Raw genomic sequence first — 17,703 nt, 5'->3', positions numbered from 1 at the left:
AAAACAAAACTACAGCAATCAAAACCTGATGGGAAACAGAACAGATATGCTTATAACTGAATCACTTTGCTGTAGACTTGAAACTAACACAAGTGTAGATCAACTATGTGCTCATCTGCAGCCGCGTCTGACTTTTTGTGACCCCATCAGCTGTAGCCTGCCAGGATCCTCTGTGGGATTTTCCAGGCAAGAATACTGGAGTGGGTTGCCATTTCCTTCTCCAGTGTATCTTCCCCATCCAAGTATTGAACCCACATCTCATGCGCTGGCAGGTGACTCTTTAGTCACCAGGGAAGCCTGTGTAAATCAGTAACACTCCAATAAAACACACACACACACACAACTGCTAAGAACTTCCTTAAATTGATAAAAAGGGCTCTTCCAAAACCTAAAAACTGACAACAATTATGGATAATGCACCAACATTAAAAATAGCCTCTTCAGCATCAGAACAAGACAAAGATATCCAAAACAACCATTTCTATTCAGTGCTGAACTGGAGTCTCTAGTCAAAGCAATAATACAAGAAATATTCATGAGTCAAGACTGAAAAAGAAGAAACATAACTTACTGTATGCAAACAATACACCTGTCAACAGTGAAATTCCAAAGCCAAGAAGTGGAAATAGTAAGAGGTTAGCAAATTAAATTGCATTTCTGCATATCAGCAAAAAATGATTAGAAATAATTTTAAGAAATGGGGGGAATCTTCTAGTATTAGAAAATATACATCAACTATGAAACTAAAGACCATCTAAATAAACAGAATAACATCACAAAACATATCGGTACAAATCCTCAATATTACATAAAGACATAATTTTAAGAAATAGGGGGGAATCTTCTAGTATTAGAAGATATACATGAACAATGAAACTAAAGACCATCTAAATAAACAGAATAACATCACAAAACACATGGGTAGAAATCCTCAATATTACATAAAGACATCAATTCTTCCCCAATATAGACCTATAGATTCAATGCAATGCCAATCAAAATCCTAACAGGGGACTTCCCTGGCAGTCCAGTGGTTAAGACTATGCTTCCACTGCAGGGGGGCACTGGTTCCACCCCTGATTGGGGAACTAAGATCCCAAATGCCAAGCAATACCATCCCCCACAAAAAAAAACCTAACAGTTTTTCAAACCACCAAACAAGACTATTTTAAAGATCCCAAATGCCAAGCAATACCACCCCCCACAAAAAAAAACCTAACAGTTTTTCAAACCACCAGACAAGACTATTTTAAAGTATACACAGAAGAACCTAGTTTCCACAACAGGAGAAGTACTCACTTCATGGGTTATTTGTGAGAATTCGACAAGTTATTTAGAGCAGTGCTTGGCACATATTAAGAACTATGAAAATGTTACCTATTATTATTCAATAGAATCCTCACTCTGTTAGGAGGTAAGACTAGCTTATAATAACGAAAACAAATTTTTATAAGGCACTTCCAATGTGTCATATTGTGTTTCCTCAATGAACACAGTATTCTCATTAATCCTCCAAGAATCTCAGAAGTAGTTAAAAGCCACATAGAGATGGTTCATTGAGGAGAAATCAACTTCAGTAATGCAGGAGCCTTACTCCAGGCCCTCATCTTCAGGATTCAACTTACCCTGCACTACAGTGAGATCCGCTGCACTCGGCTACTGTTTCAAAATCGTCAACATCTCATTACAACGTTAGGCTCCACCGTGAAACAGACAGGAAAGCTAGCACTCGCAGACCTTGACAATGGTTATAGGGTTATTCTTTTAATGGCAATCCTGTATTTTCAACAGACCTAATTTAGTGATCACTACAAAAGATCCACTCAGGTTTCAACTCAAAGTCTGATTCAAGTACTCCTATTTTCTAAGATGGTTCACTGTTACAACCTCAATTGTGTACTCCCTATTCTACTTGTTGTTATAGCTAAATATTTGAGTGCATCTTCTTTACCAAATTTTAAGTATTGAAAGGTAAGGGTCTCATTTAACATTTACATTTCCCATAGTACCTCACATATACTCAATAAATGAACATGATAATAAACAGTTCCAGCAATTCTGCAATTGCACACTATATATCTGACTGGGTAATTTACAAATTTATAAAAGTTCTCTTAACCCTTCCTTAAAACTTGTTATTTTCAATGATTAAATTAATTAAATTTGGAAGACTATGCCAGAGTGTCACGGACTTCCCTGGTGGCTCAGCGGTAAAGAATCCGCCTGCCAATCCAGGAGACACAGGTTTGATCCCTGAATCCGGAAGATCCCACATGCTACAGGGTAACTAAGCCCCTAGGCCACAACTAAGGAAGCCCACGCACCCTACAGCCCGTGCTCCCCAACAAGAGCAGCCATCGCAGTGAGAAGCCTGCGCACTGTGAGAACAGCCCCGCTCACCGCAACCAGAGAAAAGCCTGCAGAGCAAAGAAGACTCAAGAGCCGCATCTACTGTGACCCATGACTAAACAGATCTTACTATTTCATTTGATTACCACTGACTGTTCTGAGCTAGTCTGATTGTGCCTCAGAGTTCTGCATTTAGGATTCCCCAATGCCATCAGCCATCACTGGTACCTAACTTAGCACAGTTCAAGGGGTCCAAATATCTGGAGTTTAAAAGCTAATTCTTAAGCTGACTTAATTTACCAATTACTTTCCAACTGAGCTCATGTTGCCTCTTCTATCAAAAGGCTACTTATTCTACCCCCATGAATGAATGGAGTTTTTTTTTAAAGAACGAACAAGATGGTTCTTACATATTAAAAAGGGAGAAAAATTCCAAATTCCAAAGTATATTAATGTATGTGTCTATTAAAAAACGTGTAAATTCATTAATCCTCTTTTTAAAGTTATATACCAGGCAGGACTGAGCAAAGGATCCTCAGGATCACCTAGTAGTGTTTACTTGCAACCAGACAAAATATAAAAGCAGAATCATATTGGGCTTCCCAGGTGGCACCAGTGGTGAAGAACCCACCTGCCAATGCAAGAGACACGGGTTCAATCCCTGGGTGGGGAAGATCCCCTGGAGGAGGGCATGGCAACCCACTCCAGTGTTCTTGCAAGAAGCCCATGGACAGAGGAGCCTGGTGAGCTACAGTCCACGGGGTCGCAGAGTCAGACACAACTGAAGAGCCTGAGCGCCCAACACACACCGGGTGGGGAGGAATCGGGAGAGCGAAGATGCATTTTCCTCAGGCCTCTGAGAGAACACTGCCCCTCCCAGGGAGAGCCCAAGATTAGAAATGACTGATTCTCTCATTTTATAGGTGCAGTTGGTGATCCATCACTGGCTTCCCTGAGATTGTACTATTTTGTTACTGAATAGGGACTCTGTTAAAGTCCCTGGATCCCAGCTGAATGTTCTATGTAAGTAAGCAAATAGACTTCATTTTTAGCAGTTGTTTTATAGTAGTAGGGAATCTTATGAGAAGCGTAACTTTTCTGAACATTTTTAAACTGCGAAAACATTTTTAAACAAAACTTAAATACTTACAGACTAAGAAACATTACCCAAACTGTATCAGTTCTATGTTGGTAGAGTTAAGAGGTGTGCTCAGTCGCATCAGTCTCTTCGAGACCCCCTGTACTACAGCCCGCCTGCTCCTCTGTCCATGGGATTTTTCAGGTAAGAATCCTGGAGTGGGTTGCCATTTCCTTCTCCAAGGGATCCTCCCAACCCAGGATCAAACCTGTCTCTCCTACATTGCAGGCAGACTCTTTACCCACTGAGCCAACAGGAAAACCCCAAAGGGTTAAGAATACTAAAGCTCAATAAATGTAACACGAGGGTTTTATTTTAACAATCAAACTTCCAATCTTTCCCGATTAGAAGAATCTTTTCCAATCTTTCTTCTGCAAGGGGCTTCCAAGAAAAAAACCTGGTTGTGAGTTCATGAGCAGCATATAGGAAAAAGATTACTAAAAATGAGAGATTATGTCTTTAACCAGTTTGTCATAAACAGAGATAAAACCCAATGGTCTAAAACTAGTAGAAAAGCAAATCCCAAACAAAAAGTAGTATGTATGAAGATGCAAGGGAAAAATAATTAAAAATTTAAATGCCAGGATTTAAACAAACACTGAACAGTGTGTTTCAATACTGACCAGCCTCAATCCATGACTCTTACTAAGCTCCTCAGCTTCTTCCTTTTCCTTCAAGGAAAGGAAAAATATAAAGGTTTAAATAAATCACCTTCCCAGGCCCCCATTTCAACTTGCCCGTCACAGGGATTAGTTCAGATCAGCTGAATAAAATTTACGTGTTCAGCAAATAACAGCAGCAATCTAGAGGACCCTTAACGTTAATACCTTGTGATTTTTACTACAAAGAGAAAAATTTCCCAACTGAAGAGTTTTAAGCAAAATATGACATGAACAAAGGGCTTCCCTGGTAGCTCAGCTGGTAAAGAATCCACCTGCAATGCAGGAGACCCTGGTTCAATTTCTGGGTTGGGAAGATCCACTGGAGAAGGGATAGGCTACCGACTCCAGTATTCTTGGGCTTTCCTGATGGGTCGGCTGTTAAAGAATCTGCCTGCAACGTGGGAGATCTTGGTTCAATCCCTAGGTGCGGAAGATCCCTGGAGAAGTGAACGGCTACCCACTCCAATATTCTGGCCTGAAGAATTTCATGGACTTTAAATATAGTCCATGGGGTCGCAAAGAGTCAGAGAAGACTGAGCGACTTTCACTTTTCAGGAAATGAATGAATCTGCATGCTCTAGCCCACTCAGACAAAGAAGATGAAGAATAAATCGACAGACAAGTCTAGAGTAAGGCAGACTGGTGAGGAGGTTGCTGCTAAAGGGGCATCAAAGAGGTCTATCAGAAGAACTCTCTAACTACGGTTGGGGGTTATGGAGAGAAAAAGAGGGATGACTCTGAAGTTACTGGCTTGGATAACCTGGACATGCCCATATTTAAGGGACAATGATCTTACCAGCAAAGAATGCTAAAATTCAACACCCTCCTCCAGCCCATCTACCAGGAATACTGTCCTGGAAACCAGGTTCCAAGAAGGCAATGCTTGTGGTGTTCCATGCTTGAGAGAGAATTCACTGAATATAGGTAACAGGAGATAGTCGGCGGTCTAAGTTAAGAGCAGTGAAGCACATAAGCCAGACTGCAGTGGACTGAGAAATAGGAGGTTAAGATAGTAAATGACAGAGAGAACTTTTTCTGGATACTAAGGTGAGCTTCTAACATGTTTAATTTGCTGACTCCCCTTTCTCTTTGATTAGAGATGTACAAATCTGAAATTTATCCCATTACCTTTAAAGTATCCCATGACAAACACCGTAGAACGGTATCACGAACAACCTGAAACGAATGAACTCACACTATCCAGTAAGACTTTTCCTGCTTACTTTCCAAAGTATCAACCGATCAACATCAACAGCAGGCTACTTCTATCAAATAGTTTATTGACAGGTTTCCATATACAGTTCTCAGATGCTCAAATACAAAAGGACTTTGACTAAAATGCTTCTTCAGGACTTCCCTGGAGGTCCATGGTTCAGACCCCACACTTCCATTGCAGTGGGTTCATTTCAACCCTGGGTTGGGGAAGTAAGATCCCAAATGCCAGGCGATGTGGTCAAAAATGATGTTCCTTCACCTGAGTATACATTCAGTCCAAACAAGGTGGCACAAAATGAGGCTACCAGGACAGATTTTAATCTGGTTTGAAAAGTTCAGCATAATACATTAGGTTTATCCATGGACTGGGGATAAGAAATGTGACTATTTAAACAAAAATGAACTTGGACTGAACATGTAGGAAACTAGTGTTGAGTCAAAACACCCTTTCATTCTTACATTCTGATTCTGTAGATTACCCTTGGTGTCTTCTATATTTCTGTGGCCCTCACAGCAGATTTAGCTGTATCATCTCTTGTACAAGAAATACTTGGCTGAGAAATTGGGCAAACGTTCACTACTGTGAAATATATAACTGAAGTATAACTTTCAAAATTAGAATTACTAACAATATAACCCCAAACAGTGGACTGTCTGAGTATAAAGAAAGTTTAAAGCTACAAACTAGGATGCAAAACCGAAATAATTTTGGCTCAAAATCTAATTCTACTGCATAAGAGAATCTCTTGCACTAACTTTTTCCCCATTTATAAAGTTCAAACTTTATTTTCTGAATAAACAGGCTTACTTTTTGTACTTCAGGTAAGCTGAATTCAAATAAAAACTCAGTTCTCTTAATGGAACTGTGTACATTAAGCGAAATACCTGTACAAATTATTCTAAAACTAGTCAATTTGCAAGTATCTGCTTAAAAGACAGAATCTATCCATCCACTCCTTTAAGCTAGCTTTCTCTGTGATATTAAAGGGCTTCCCTAGTGATATTAAAAGTGCCTTTAAATGAATGTACAATCCAGATCTCAAAACCTTTCTTTAATCCCTGTGGTGGGGCCAGAGGACGAGTAGGAATGGGACAAGAGTGGAGAGGAACTGAGTCAAGCAAACTGAAGGGGAGCCAGGTGAGTGACGAGGTGGGCAGAGATCTGAGGTTTTAAAAAAATAAGGATTGGAGATGAAAGTCAAATCTACAGAACTTTAATAATTCTGAAAACGGTTTGGCTAGATATGAAACTATCAATCTCACAAAGATCTCTCCTTAATGGTTTGGGGCACTTCTATTCTTAAATTAACTCAGCTGTTTTGGGTGCTTAAAAAAGCACAATGTTGGCCTTTAAAATCAAGGCAATTTTGTAAACTTCATGATAAATAACTTCTACTCAGTACTGTAATTCTGAAGTATTTTAATACTCTGTAGAGGAAGCAGAATTAATCTAACCATAAAAACCCACCTGTCAAGGAAAAGATCACAGACATTCAAAACTACAATACTGAGCTTAAAGGAACACTAAAAAATGTAATGAAATATCCACAGTGGGGGCTCCTAGGGGCTCAGTGGTAAAAAAGCCTGCCTGCCAACACAGGAGACAGGGGTTCAATCCCTGATCTGGGAACTAAGCCCGGGCACTGCAACTACTGAGCCTGTGCCCTAAGGGCCCAAGAGCCACCACTACAGAAGCCCAGCATGTGCGCCCCTGAGCCTGCACGCTGCAGTCAGAAAAGGCGCTGCAATGAGAAGCCCGCACACTGAAACTGGAGAAAAGCCTCTGCAGCAACAAAGACCTAGCACAGCCAAAAAGTAAAAATTTAAAAATTAAAAAAAAAAATTATTAAAAATATTTTAAAAAAAAATCCACGCTGGAGAGACAGGTAAGACTTCTAATACTTTATGAAACATCTCTAAGTTATACAAGTTTGATCAAAGACAATAATCAATATAAGTTTTATAATCAATATTAAGTTTTATAGGATCACACAGCTATGCACGTTGGCTGGGGCTGAATTTCAAAAGCCAACAGGCAAAAGCACGTATTAATTTTCAAAATATGCATTCTTAACAGTCTTGCAACCATGACAGCAAAAGGTATACCTATACTTGGGGAAGCGACTGACTGGAAGTTTTATTCTTTACCCTAACACATTTATGATATTTCTTGGTGTGAAATTAAAAAGATGAGGACACTATTATTTTCATTTCAATAAATACCCACTTAACCAATCAACTCAATTACATGTTTATATTAAGCCTAAACGGCATGCTAACTTAACTACCACTGATCATTTCTTGATTTTGAGTACAGTAACATCTTGTGAGAAGCTCTGCTCTGAGGGCTGGATTTGTTTGCCTAATTGGAGTTTGTTCCAAGGGAATGCCTAGGGGGCTCCTAGGGAAGCTATCATACCCTTTTCTTTAAAAAAAAAAAAAAAAAGCCTCCTAGAAACTACATCTGTAAAGAAAAAGAGGAGCATGACTGTTTTTTTAATAGGCTTATTTTCTACATGTATGACAAACAGCTAGTAACACAACTTGGATCTTAAGAAAATAAACAATTCACTTTGAAAATGACAACTTACCAAAACCCTCAAAGACAAAAGATATGTGCATGTCCAAGAGATAAATGACAAACCCTAAGTCTTCCAGCCATTAGGTTCTGTTGCTGTTACCGATTCCGTGCAAGTCTTCTGGAACTACTCTTCCCCTGACCATGCCACTATTCTCATAAAATGTTTATTCTGATGGTGAGATAAATGTTAAATTCCTTAGCATATTTCTGTCTTTTTCAAAATAGGACCCTAATATCCTTTTCCGTCTGTCTCCTACGAAAACATTCCACCATATAGTCATATGTGTTCCAGTCACATATAAACCACTTACGTTTGTTCCACCTGAAATACCATGCCAACTTTCCCTACTTCTTTTTTTTTTTTTTAACTGCCCCATGCGGTTTGCAGGATCTTAGTTCCCTGCTGAAAGACTGAACCCAGGCCCTCGGCAGTGAAAGTGCGGGAGTCCTGACCACTGGACTGCCAGGAAATTCCCAACTTTCCCTACTTCTAAGAAAAGGCAGGTGATGCTCTCCTACCCTTATTCAAATATACATTTCCTCTATGAAGTTTTTCCCTAATACTTCAAACCCATTCTGTCAAAAATAATCCTTGGACTTACCTGGTGGCACAGTGGATAAGAATCCACCTGCCAATGCAGGGGACACAAGTTCGATCCCTGGTTCAGGAACATTCCACATGCCTTGGAGCAGCTAAGCCCACGTGCCACAATTACTGAGCCTGTGAGCCACAACTACTGAAGCCCACTCAACCTAGAGCCAGCAAGTAGCCGACTACTGAGCCCGTGCACCTAGAGCCTGTGTTTCCCAACAAGAGAGGCCTGTGCACCGACAGAGAAGGCCCCGCTCCCTGCAACGAGAGAAAGCCTGCCTGCAGCAACAGAGACCCAGGGTGGCCAAAAACAAATAAATAAATGCAGCAGCTGTACATGTCAAGAAAGAAAGAATCCCTATCCTCTGCCTTCATCTAACCCATTTTAACAACTTGTATCAGAGTATAACTTATGGAAAAACTGTGTAGATATGTATACCAATTCCAGCAGATTCTAAAGGCTTTGAGACCAGAGACTGCACCTTGCTTCATCTTTATGTGTGAACACTTATAACTTGGTAGGTAGTCAATGTTTGTTAGCTGAAATGAAAAGTTTTCCAAATGAAAACAGTGACTACTCAATTCAGGAGAATTGCACCACTTCAAAATGTGCAAAACTTAACTCATCAAAACCCCTCCCCCATCCATACACACACACATCTCTTCCTATGCTTGCTGGCTCAGTAAATGACATCCTCATCAATCCTGCTGCCCAAACTTGAAATCTGGGAATTTCCCTCTCTGGCAATATCCTGACATGTAATTAATCACCAAGCTCAGCTGACCACCCATGCCCCCTCAAACCTCACTTCATCTACTAATCCAGGCCTCTCTCATCACAGCTGCAATTCTGAAACAGTTATCTCATTGGTCTCCCTATTTTCTCCTTTTCCTTTCCAAACCATCCCTCATTTGTCGATCATCTAAGCCTTAGACTCTAAGGTACAATTCTGTCTATACACTTAAAAAAGCTAAAATGGAAAGTCTAAACTCTAGTAAGCAGTAACGCCAGTAAGTCCTGTATGACTGGCCCCTTACTAACCTATGCAGTTATATTTCTTGCTGTCCCCCAACTAGATGAAACGTAAAGATTTCCTGACAGACCAGACTCTTCTCCTTAACCCGGGCTCACTCTTAGCAACCCTGTCTATCCTTCAAATCCCAAGATCAGATTCCAGTTTCTTCAAAGACAGCCACTAGAGCAACAGTAGCTACAGGTTAGGTATCCCCATTTCTCCCACTGTACACTGTACTTCCCAAATATAATACTGGCCCCATCAGACTTGAATGTTGTTCTCCTCTCCTTATCTGCAAACCCCAGGAAGGAAGGGTCCATGACTTTCTGGATTACCACAATATTCCTCATTCTGAGCATAAATGCCTAGCACACAGAAAATGTTGGTCCAACACAGGAAAACTAACTGGCAGCCTGTCAACTCTTTTAAACTAGTATTTTTCAAATACTAGTCATGAGCCACAAGCCATAGTGGCTCATGAAATCAATGTAGTGGACCACAACCACCACTTTTTAAAAAAATAAAATACAACAGAAAATGTCAGAGTAGATCACAAGAAGTAAGGGTAAACAAGATAAGTACTGTTTGTTCACTTGCTGAGACAGGGTCTCTGGTTCTCCATGTAAAATGTAGTTCTTATTGGGTGTGGCCAAAAATACTGAAAAGCTGTACCCTACTCCTCCTACTTTTCTTCCTCCTCCTTTAAGAAAGTTTTAAGATCCAGATAAATAAAAAATAATGCTCAACCATACGACTCTTTAGAAAAAAAGACATTCTTACCTTGAGCATCTCCAGTAAGAACAATCTTTCTTAACTGCCTTCAATATGTGACAGTATATATATATATATACATACACACACACACACACACACACACACACTCTTGATCTCTGCTGCCATATTCTTATATTCTCAAAAAACTTCACATTTGAGTTGATGATGTATAGGCTAACTCTGCACCATAAGCCTTACTTTTAAGACTACTCTCTCATTATCTTTAGCCAACCTATCTGTATATCCATTAAAAAATATACCTAGCACTGCTTTGTGCGCTATATTTAGCAGTAAGGTTAAAAACACTCAACACTTAAAAAGCGCATACTATGTTACAGCAAGCACCATCCTAAGCGTTTTTAATATTTACTTATTTCATTTAGTTATTTGGCTGTGCCTGGTCTCAGTTGCAGCATGTAGGATCTAGTTCCCCAACCAGGGATCGAACCCAGGCTGCCTGCACTGGGACCACAGTCTTAGCCAGTGGCCCACCAGGGAAGTCTCTATTCTAAGCATTTAATAAAGAGAACTCTCATTTATTCCTCACCACAATCCTACACTTTGGGCACTACAGGTGAGGAAGCTGAGACAGAAAGATTAAGTAACTGGCCTAAGGCTCACAGTTAACAAAGGCAGGCCTGGGATTTGAACTCTGCTAGTTGGACTCTAAAACCCATTCTCTCAGCCACTCACTTTCCCAGTAGTGTACATTTTACTTTTTTTCCAGTAGTTTAAATTTTACACTCTCAACTAAATTACTCCTAATTGACTTGGGGGCATTTATTTTAAAAGATGTACATTCAAAAACAAATGATATCCAAATTGTTCAGAATAGGCCTTAAAACCTCAATATTTATTCTCTTAAATCTTTTTCAAGAACTGAGGCAGTAATAAAAAATTTTCCCATTAAAATTTTAGAAGAAAACTACTATCCACCTAATTTAAAAAAATCATCTGCAATAGCCAATGTTTTAAATATTTTACACATGGCATAATTTAAATTTCAGCTTGCCCATTAATTTCTCTTAATGCCTGCCATAGTTGGGGGGGGGGCGGGGGCGGGAATCAACTTCAGAAATTCTGAAAGGAGGAAACCTTAAAATTTAAATCACACCAAACAAGATGTCTTATTTTTCCATTAATTGTTGGGTGTAAGAACTGGCAAAATAACTCTTGAATTGTTTTTGTAAATATACCAGGAAGAAGCTTTTTACACTCCCACTTGCATCTGCAACATTCTTCCTACTCTTTTTTTCTTTCCTATTTACCGCTTACTGTTCTTACAAACCCACTATGCACTAATACTCAACTTTTTCTTTTAATTCCCCTCCGTTTTATAGAACAGACTAAGGAGAAGGTTCAAAAGCAAAGTAAAACAGAAAACAATGCCAAAAGGCAACCAAGGCAGAAACCCTTTCCTCCCTCCCCTTCATCCAATCGCTGGACATGGCAATGCATTTCTTACCTCTGCAAAATAATATGAACTCTAGCTGGAAAAGGGAACCCTACTGTGACACACACAAGATTTACAACTTAACAAACGTCATCTTATCTTACTATCAACCACAGACAACTTTCTGGGAGTGCTATAAGTGAACTTACAAAGTCTTAAGAATAAGCAATTGCCAGAGTTTAAGGCACTTAAAATGTTTTGTAATTTAACTTAACCCAAGGTCAGCAATACTTTGCTGGACTGAACAGCCATAACTCAAAAACTTCAGAACCAGAACTCTCAAGCAAACCTTCATGCCCCCAAAATAAAATTAAAACATAGTATCACCGGTCTAAGAGGTAAGAAGGAAATAGTCTCCAATCAAAAACCACTAAGACACAATAGTGTCCTGAGAAAGAAACAGACATTTAAAAAATCCTTGCCATACACACAAAAAATCCAATGCATACCATAATCTAGTGTTCAAATGCAGCTATAGCTGTCCTTTGCCTTCAAAATGAAAACAGGCATAAAATCCAAGCTAATTCTGACACAGAGGACACTGCAGAGCCACAAAACTGTATCAAGACCAGAAAGAGCCTACTAAATATACCAGATCATGCTGTCACGCCTCTTTCCAGACTGTCCATACAGCATCAAGTGTATACAAAGCAGTGCTAGAACATGTCCAGTGAGCAATGAAGGCAACGTATCATCCCCATCTTTCCCGTCATTCAAGGCATCACCACAAACAGGTTCAAGAAATATTTGCAGGACTTAAATAGTAACTATTCTGGTCAATAACTTTACCAAAACAATTTTTTTTTAATAAATGCTTTTATGATGCAGGGCGGTAACAGACGTGGTAGGACAGAAAGTCATTCAATTTCTCAAATAATTCTGCTCTAACCATACCAAGTTACATAAAAATTTCAACGGATCATGTGCGAATATTGAGACAAGAACATAAAGATGCAAAAGCTGTAATTCTCTTTCTCCTCATTTTGACATGTAAAACTTGAACTTAATTCAAGCTACTATAATCAACCTGGAAAATTTTTTAGAAGAATCTCTGAGAATTCATTCTGCATCAGTGGATAACCTTAGAAGTTCAAATTTGGAGATTCAAGCACTAATTTTGTTTTGTAATGTTTCAGCATGTCAACCCAATTGGGTTCCAACTTTCTTCCCTATAAAACTGGCACACGCAAACACTCTTGGCAGGTACACGTACACTATTAAAACTGCAAGCCTCAATCATTCAAAAAAAGTTTCTGGAGTCTAGAATTTGGGGATCATTTTGAACAGTTCTAGATAAAATCAATCAGTAAGTACTGAGGCATAATTTACATTCACATTTATAAACTACCTAGGGTGGCAACTCTAAAAATGCACAAGTTACAAGTTTAAAATGTGAAGTTTTAAAGAATGAAGTGTTTCTATTAAAGTTACCTGCAAACTTAAAACTACCTCGTGCTGGATGTAAAAACAATCAATCAAAATACAATGATGCCCAATGTGAAGTTCACAGGGGGACAGTATATTCTTAATGCTCATTCTCCTTCCTCCAGCCCCAATCAAAAAATCCAGACTGGTGAGGATTAAAAATTAGACACCAACCAATTCCTGGATTAGAATCTTATGTGGGGCAGGGCGGGGGTACAAAAAACAATCTTCACTACAAAATTTGGAGAAAAGTAACGAACATAAACTCTAACACTAAGACTGAGTTAAATCTCAATGTTGAGGAATTTTTTAAATATAAAAACCTACTTGATACATTTAGTACTCTTACAATTATTCACAGGTATTTCAAGTAGCAAAACAGTTTCTGTGTATAAGTCAGGGGAAACACTACCAAAATAAGTTAAAGTTACCAAGTACACAGATCAACCTGAACAGAACTATCTGAACAACAGAGCACAGTCTCCCTTTCAGGCCTTGCAGTACTCCCAAGACTAAACTGCTTAAATGAGGAATTGGCAAAATAGTACAGGTAAAAAGTTTTCTTTACAATATCCCCAAGTCACTGGCTAACTCAAATCTATTACCATATTACACAAAAACTAAACAGCAAAAACTACCACAGTACACAAAAACTAAAGACACGACACAAAAATCCACAGGTGGAAGAGGAGTCTAAAGGTAATCTGAAAGTCCTTCCGAGCGACATTTTAATAAGCGCAAAGGAATACCACACTCAATATGTGTATGAATTCTGAGGGAAAAAACAGGTTAAAAAAAATATCCCTGAAGACTACAGAAACTTCAAGTAATGAGGACAGATCAAAGTTCATGTGCTGTCAACGTTACAAGCCTGAAGCAGAGGAACTCTGCAAAAATCCTCAATCTTTGCAGGTTATCTTAAACTCAGGATACATCTTTTAAAAGCAAAAAATCCAAAGCATTTTGCCATATCCTTACATTTTCACCCACTGAAAGGAAACCTACTTAGAGCCACGCTTTAGAAGTTCTCTACAAACTCAAAGAGTACATTTAACTCCATTATGTACTATCACTGGCAGATGGAGGGGTGACGTTGAGCTTGTTCTCTCAGGGTGTTAAAGAGATGCTCCGTAGTAAAGGGGAGCATCTTGTAGACTGTCAGATGGCCAGCCATTCTTCGTCTTCATTATCCTGGCACCTCAAACAACTATGACAGCCAAAGAGAAGGTCGGTGCCCATCAGGATAGCACCAAACTCACTGTGACAAGGGAATGATACAAGTCTCATTTCTCTTGACAAAAGGCTGGTCCACAACTGAGTGAAGTAAAAAAATTTAAAGTTTTTTTAAACTGCAATCTGGATCCCCGTACATTGTTTAAAGTGTAAAAAGACAAAACCTACAGATGCAAAACTTAACACACATTTTAAATTCTTGTATGATCAGTTTATGTGGGCAGTTCTTGATTGGGACTCTCTCAATTTCTAGTCTTGATTTCCAAGTACATAACTCCACACAATCAGTTAACCCCCCAACTCTTCCCAAAGAGAAAGTAACTACAAATTGCAAAGAAAATGCCTCTGCTCTCTCCCAACCTAAAACCCCAGAAATTCAGACATTTTGGTCTGGCACCAAAGAAATGAGAGATAAAATGAACTGCGCTCCATATTGATTTTAAAAGCAAATAAGGGGGCGGAGGGAGCTAGGAATGGTTAGTAAAATAATTCATACCAAATTTCAGGTTTGACGTTTAACTTCACATCAAGCCTGAAATCCTGGATCTCACACACACAAACAAGTAAAACCAGTAATTTTTACACCTTCATCCTCAACAGAAAATCTTAGGCAAAAAGGAATTCTTGAAGAGTAGTAGAAAGTAGAGAAAACAGAACAAGTAACGATCAGGAAGAAAGAATTCACAATTCCTCACTTAACCACAAATTACAACTAAAAGTGCAAAAAAAAAAAAAAAAAAGCCCTTACACTCAAATGCATTTCCAAAATTACACTGCATGATAACGACAATAAAGGCCATTTTTACAGCACCACTCAAGAGCCCTAATTCCAGAACACACATCGATATGACATAGTGTGGCAACGAATGTTTAGGAAGCAAAGAAAATGGTTCGACTACTGGACGCCTTCGATCAGCTCATTCAAACACCTTTAAAATCAATCAAGAGGCAGAGAACTAGGAAGAGAAAAGAAAATATGGACGAATAAAGGTGCTGCGAGCAGAAAAGATTGAGAAGGAGGTGGAAGGCCAGGACTCCCGAGACTAACCTGTGCCATCGCTGGCGGACGCCGAGAGGGCCGGAGATGAGAGTTTAGGCCGCTTGGCTGAAGGCGGCCCCGGTTCCACGACATTCTCGGCCATTTTTAATTCTTTCGGAGATACGGGCGAGGAAAAGGAGAATCCTCGGGAAATCTCTTCTTCAGCCCGGGGTCCCCGCCCGGATCCCGGGGGTGGGCTTAGGGGGCTCCGCCGGCCCCCGAAGGGGGTGGGGGGAAGTTCCTTTTTCTCTCCGCCGGATCGCGGTGGCTGAAGAGGGATGTGGACTCGATAGAAAAGGTAGGGGCAAGTGCGAGGGGCCGGGCCTGGGCCCAGGCCCGGAGGAGGGCACAGGCACACAAATGCGCCGAGCGCGTCCGCTGCGGCGAATCCCGGAGAACTCGCGACTCTAGAGGCGCAGTCCCCGGCCCGCCACGGCCGGCCCCTGCCCAGCCGAGGTCTCTCGGAGCTCCGCCGCCGCCATCAGCTTCTTCCTCCTCGGCGCTGTCCTCCTCCTTCTCATCGCCACAAGGAGGCGGGGGCGAAAAGCGGGGAGAGGAGGAGGCGACAAGAGACACTCACCTCCTCCCGGTGCCCCCTCCCGGACCTGAGCCCCCACCCTCCGAACCCTCCTCCTCCTCCTGCCGCCGCGCTCCGCGCCGCCGCCGCCGCACCGGCCCCTAATGGCCGCAGAGAGCTCGCCCGAGCTGAGAGCCAGGCTGGCGCCGCCGCTTCACATGGCGCGGCGGAGGCGCGGCGAGGACGCCGGGCGCGGAGCTCGCCGGCCCAGAGGGCCGAGGGGGGCCGGGCTGAGCAGCGCCGCCTGCCCGCGCCGACGCCGAGCCCACCGAGGAGGCCCCGCTTCTGGCGAGCGGCGCAGGCGGCTTCCTCTCGCGCCGCGCTCTCTCCTCCTTCGCCCTCCCCTCCCGCGAAAATAAATAAATACGGCCGCCGCTACGGCCCCCACCCTCGGCGGCCAGGTGCCTGGAGCGCCCGCCCCCCGGGGCTCCGCTCGGGGCCGCCCTCGACGGCGGGCGAAGGCGCCGCGGGGCGCGGGGTTATGTAATGGTCCCCCCTTAGGCGTCGACGCCGGCCCGGCTCCGGGGCCGCGGTGGGGGTGTGTGCGGGCGGGAGGGGGCTGGGGGTCGCCTCAGCCCGTGCGCCCCGGGCCCCCTGCCACTGTCTCGGCCCCCTGCCGCCTCTCTTCGGCCCACTCCCCTCCGCACTCTCACTCCCGCAGTTCGCACTCAGCCCGGCGTCCCGCTTGCCCACTCTCGCCCGCTCCCTCTCGCCCTCTCTCCCCCCCAGCCTAGCACACAAACAAGATGGCGGCTGTTGTTTCTTCCCTCTGCCGAATCCTCCTTACAGGCTAGCGGTAGCAGCGGCGGCCGGAAATGAGCCAAGGGGGGGGGGTGAAAAAAAGGGGAGGGGTTAGGCCTCCGGAGGGAGGTGGCAGGGGGCGGGGCCTGGGCCCAAGCCGCTCACACAATGGGGGAAGAGGAGCCGGGGGGCGGGGCCGGGTCAATCACGGGATCCGCCCAAGGCCCCAACGCGGTTGGCGCTTCCGCAAACTCCCCCGGCGTCACCCGGTGGCTCCCTTTAAAGGGGAGGATTTGGGGGGGGGGGAGGTCAGGGGCGGGCTTGGGATCTATTTTCAGTCGGTGGACATTTACGGGGGAAGGTGCCTGGGTTGGGTCTTTGCGTAGGAGATCGGTGGGAACTGGGTGGCGGGGTGACGGGGCCGCGCAGCTACTCAGGGAAGGCGACAAGTCGCCACACAGGTGGCCGAAGAGGAGCGCCCTGGGGATGGCACTGTTAATTTATTAGGCAGGGGTACCCCGCCGCCCAGTATTCCAGGCCACAGATCGTGCGTTCCTCTCCGTCGCCTTCCCAGGGCTCCCATCCAAAAATCACACCAACTATGGGTTGTTTCCTTTTTCTTTTAATGTTAGTTTTTTTTTTTGACAGTGAACATATTTTATTTTGATAATCAGGAAACAAAAATCACAGCAGTGGGAAGATGTTTTAAGACCAGATCTACTAAAACTCGTTTCTTGCCCACCACGTGTACACATGCCCCTACCAGGCGGCACTCTCACCAAAGGAGCATTGAATTATTTTTCAACCTGATGACATTTTAGGGTGTTTCTTTTAATCCGCTCTCGATAAAACAGCTTAAAAAAAAAAAGGCCATGTTTAGGCAGTGCTTTAAAGATAATGTAGTTATG

General features: G+C 42.4%; 1 protein-coding gene across 1 annotated transcript in view; it reads right to left on the bottom strand.

Moving 5' to 3' along the window:
* The window catches only part of EP300 (E1A binding protein p300), a 65,518-nt gene extending 48,693 nt beyond the window's left edge, over positions 1-16,825 (bottom strand). The window contains exon 1 of the mRNA XM_069586106.1: positions 15,487-16,825. Coding sequence (XP_069442207.1) covers positions 15,487-15,580 — 94 coding nt within the window. The 5' untranslated portion in view covers positions 15,581-16,825. The remainder of the gene's footprint in view (positions 1-15,486) is intronic.
* Between the last annotated feature and the right edge of the window lie 878 nt (positions 16,826-17,703).

This window comes from Ovis canadensis, chromosome 3, assembly GCF_042477335.2.
Source record: "Ovis canadensis isolate MfBH-ARS-UI-01 breed Bighorn chromosome 3, ARS-UI_OviCan_v2, whole genome shotgun sequence".
Taxonomy (NCBI): Eukaryota; Metazoa; Chordata; class Mammalia; order Artiodactyla; family Bovidae; genus Ovis; species Ovis canadensis.
The sequence above is the reverse complement of the archived record's forward strand: the minus strand, read 5'-3'. Positions and strand labels throughout refer to the sequence as shown.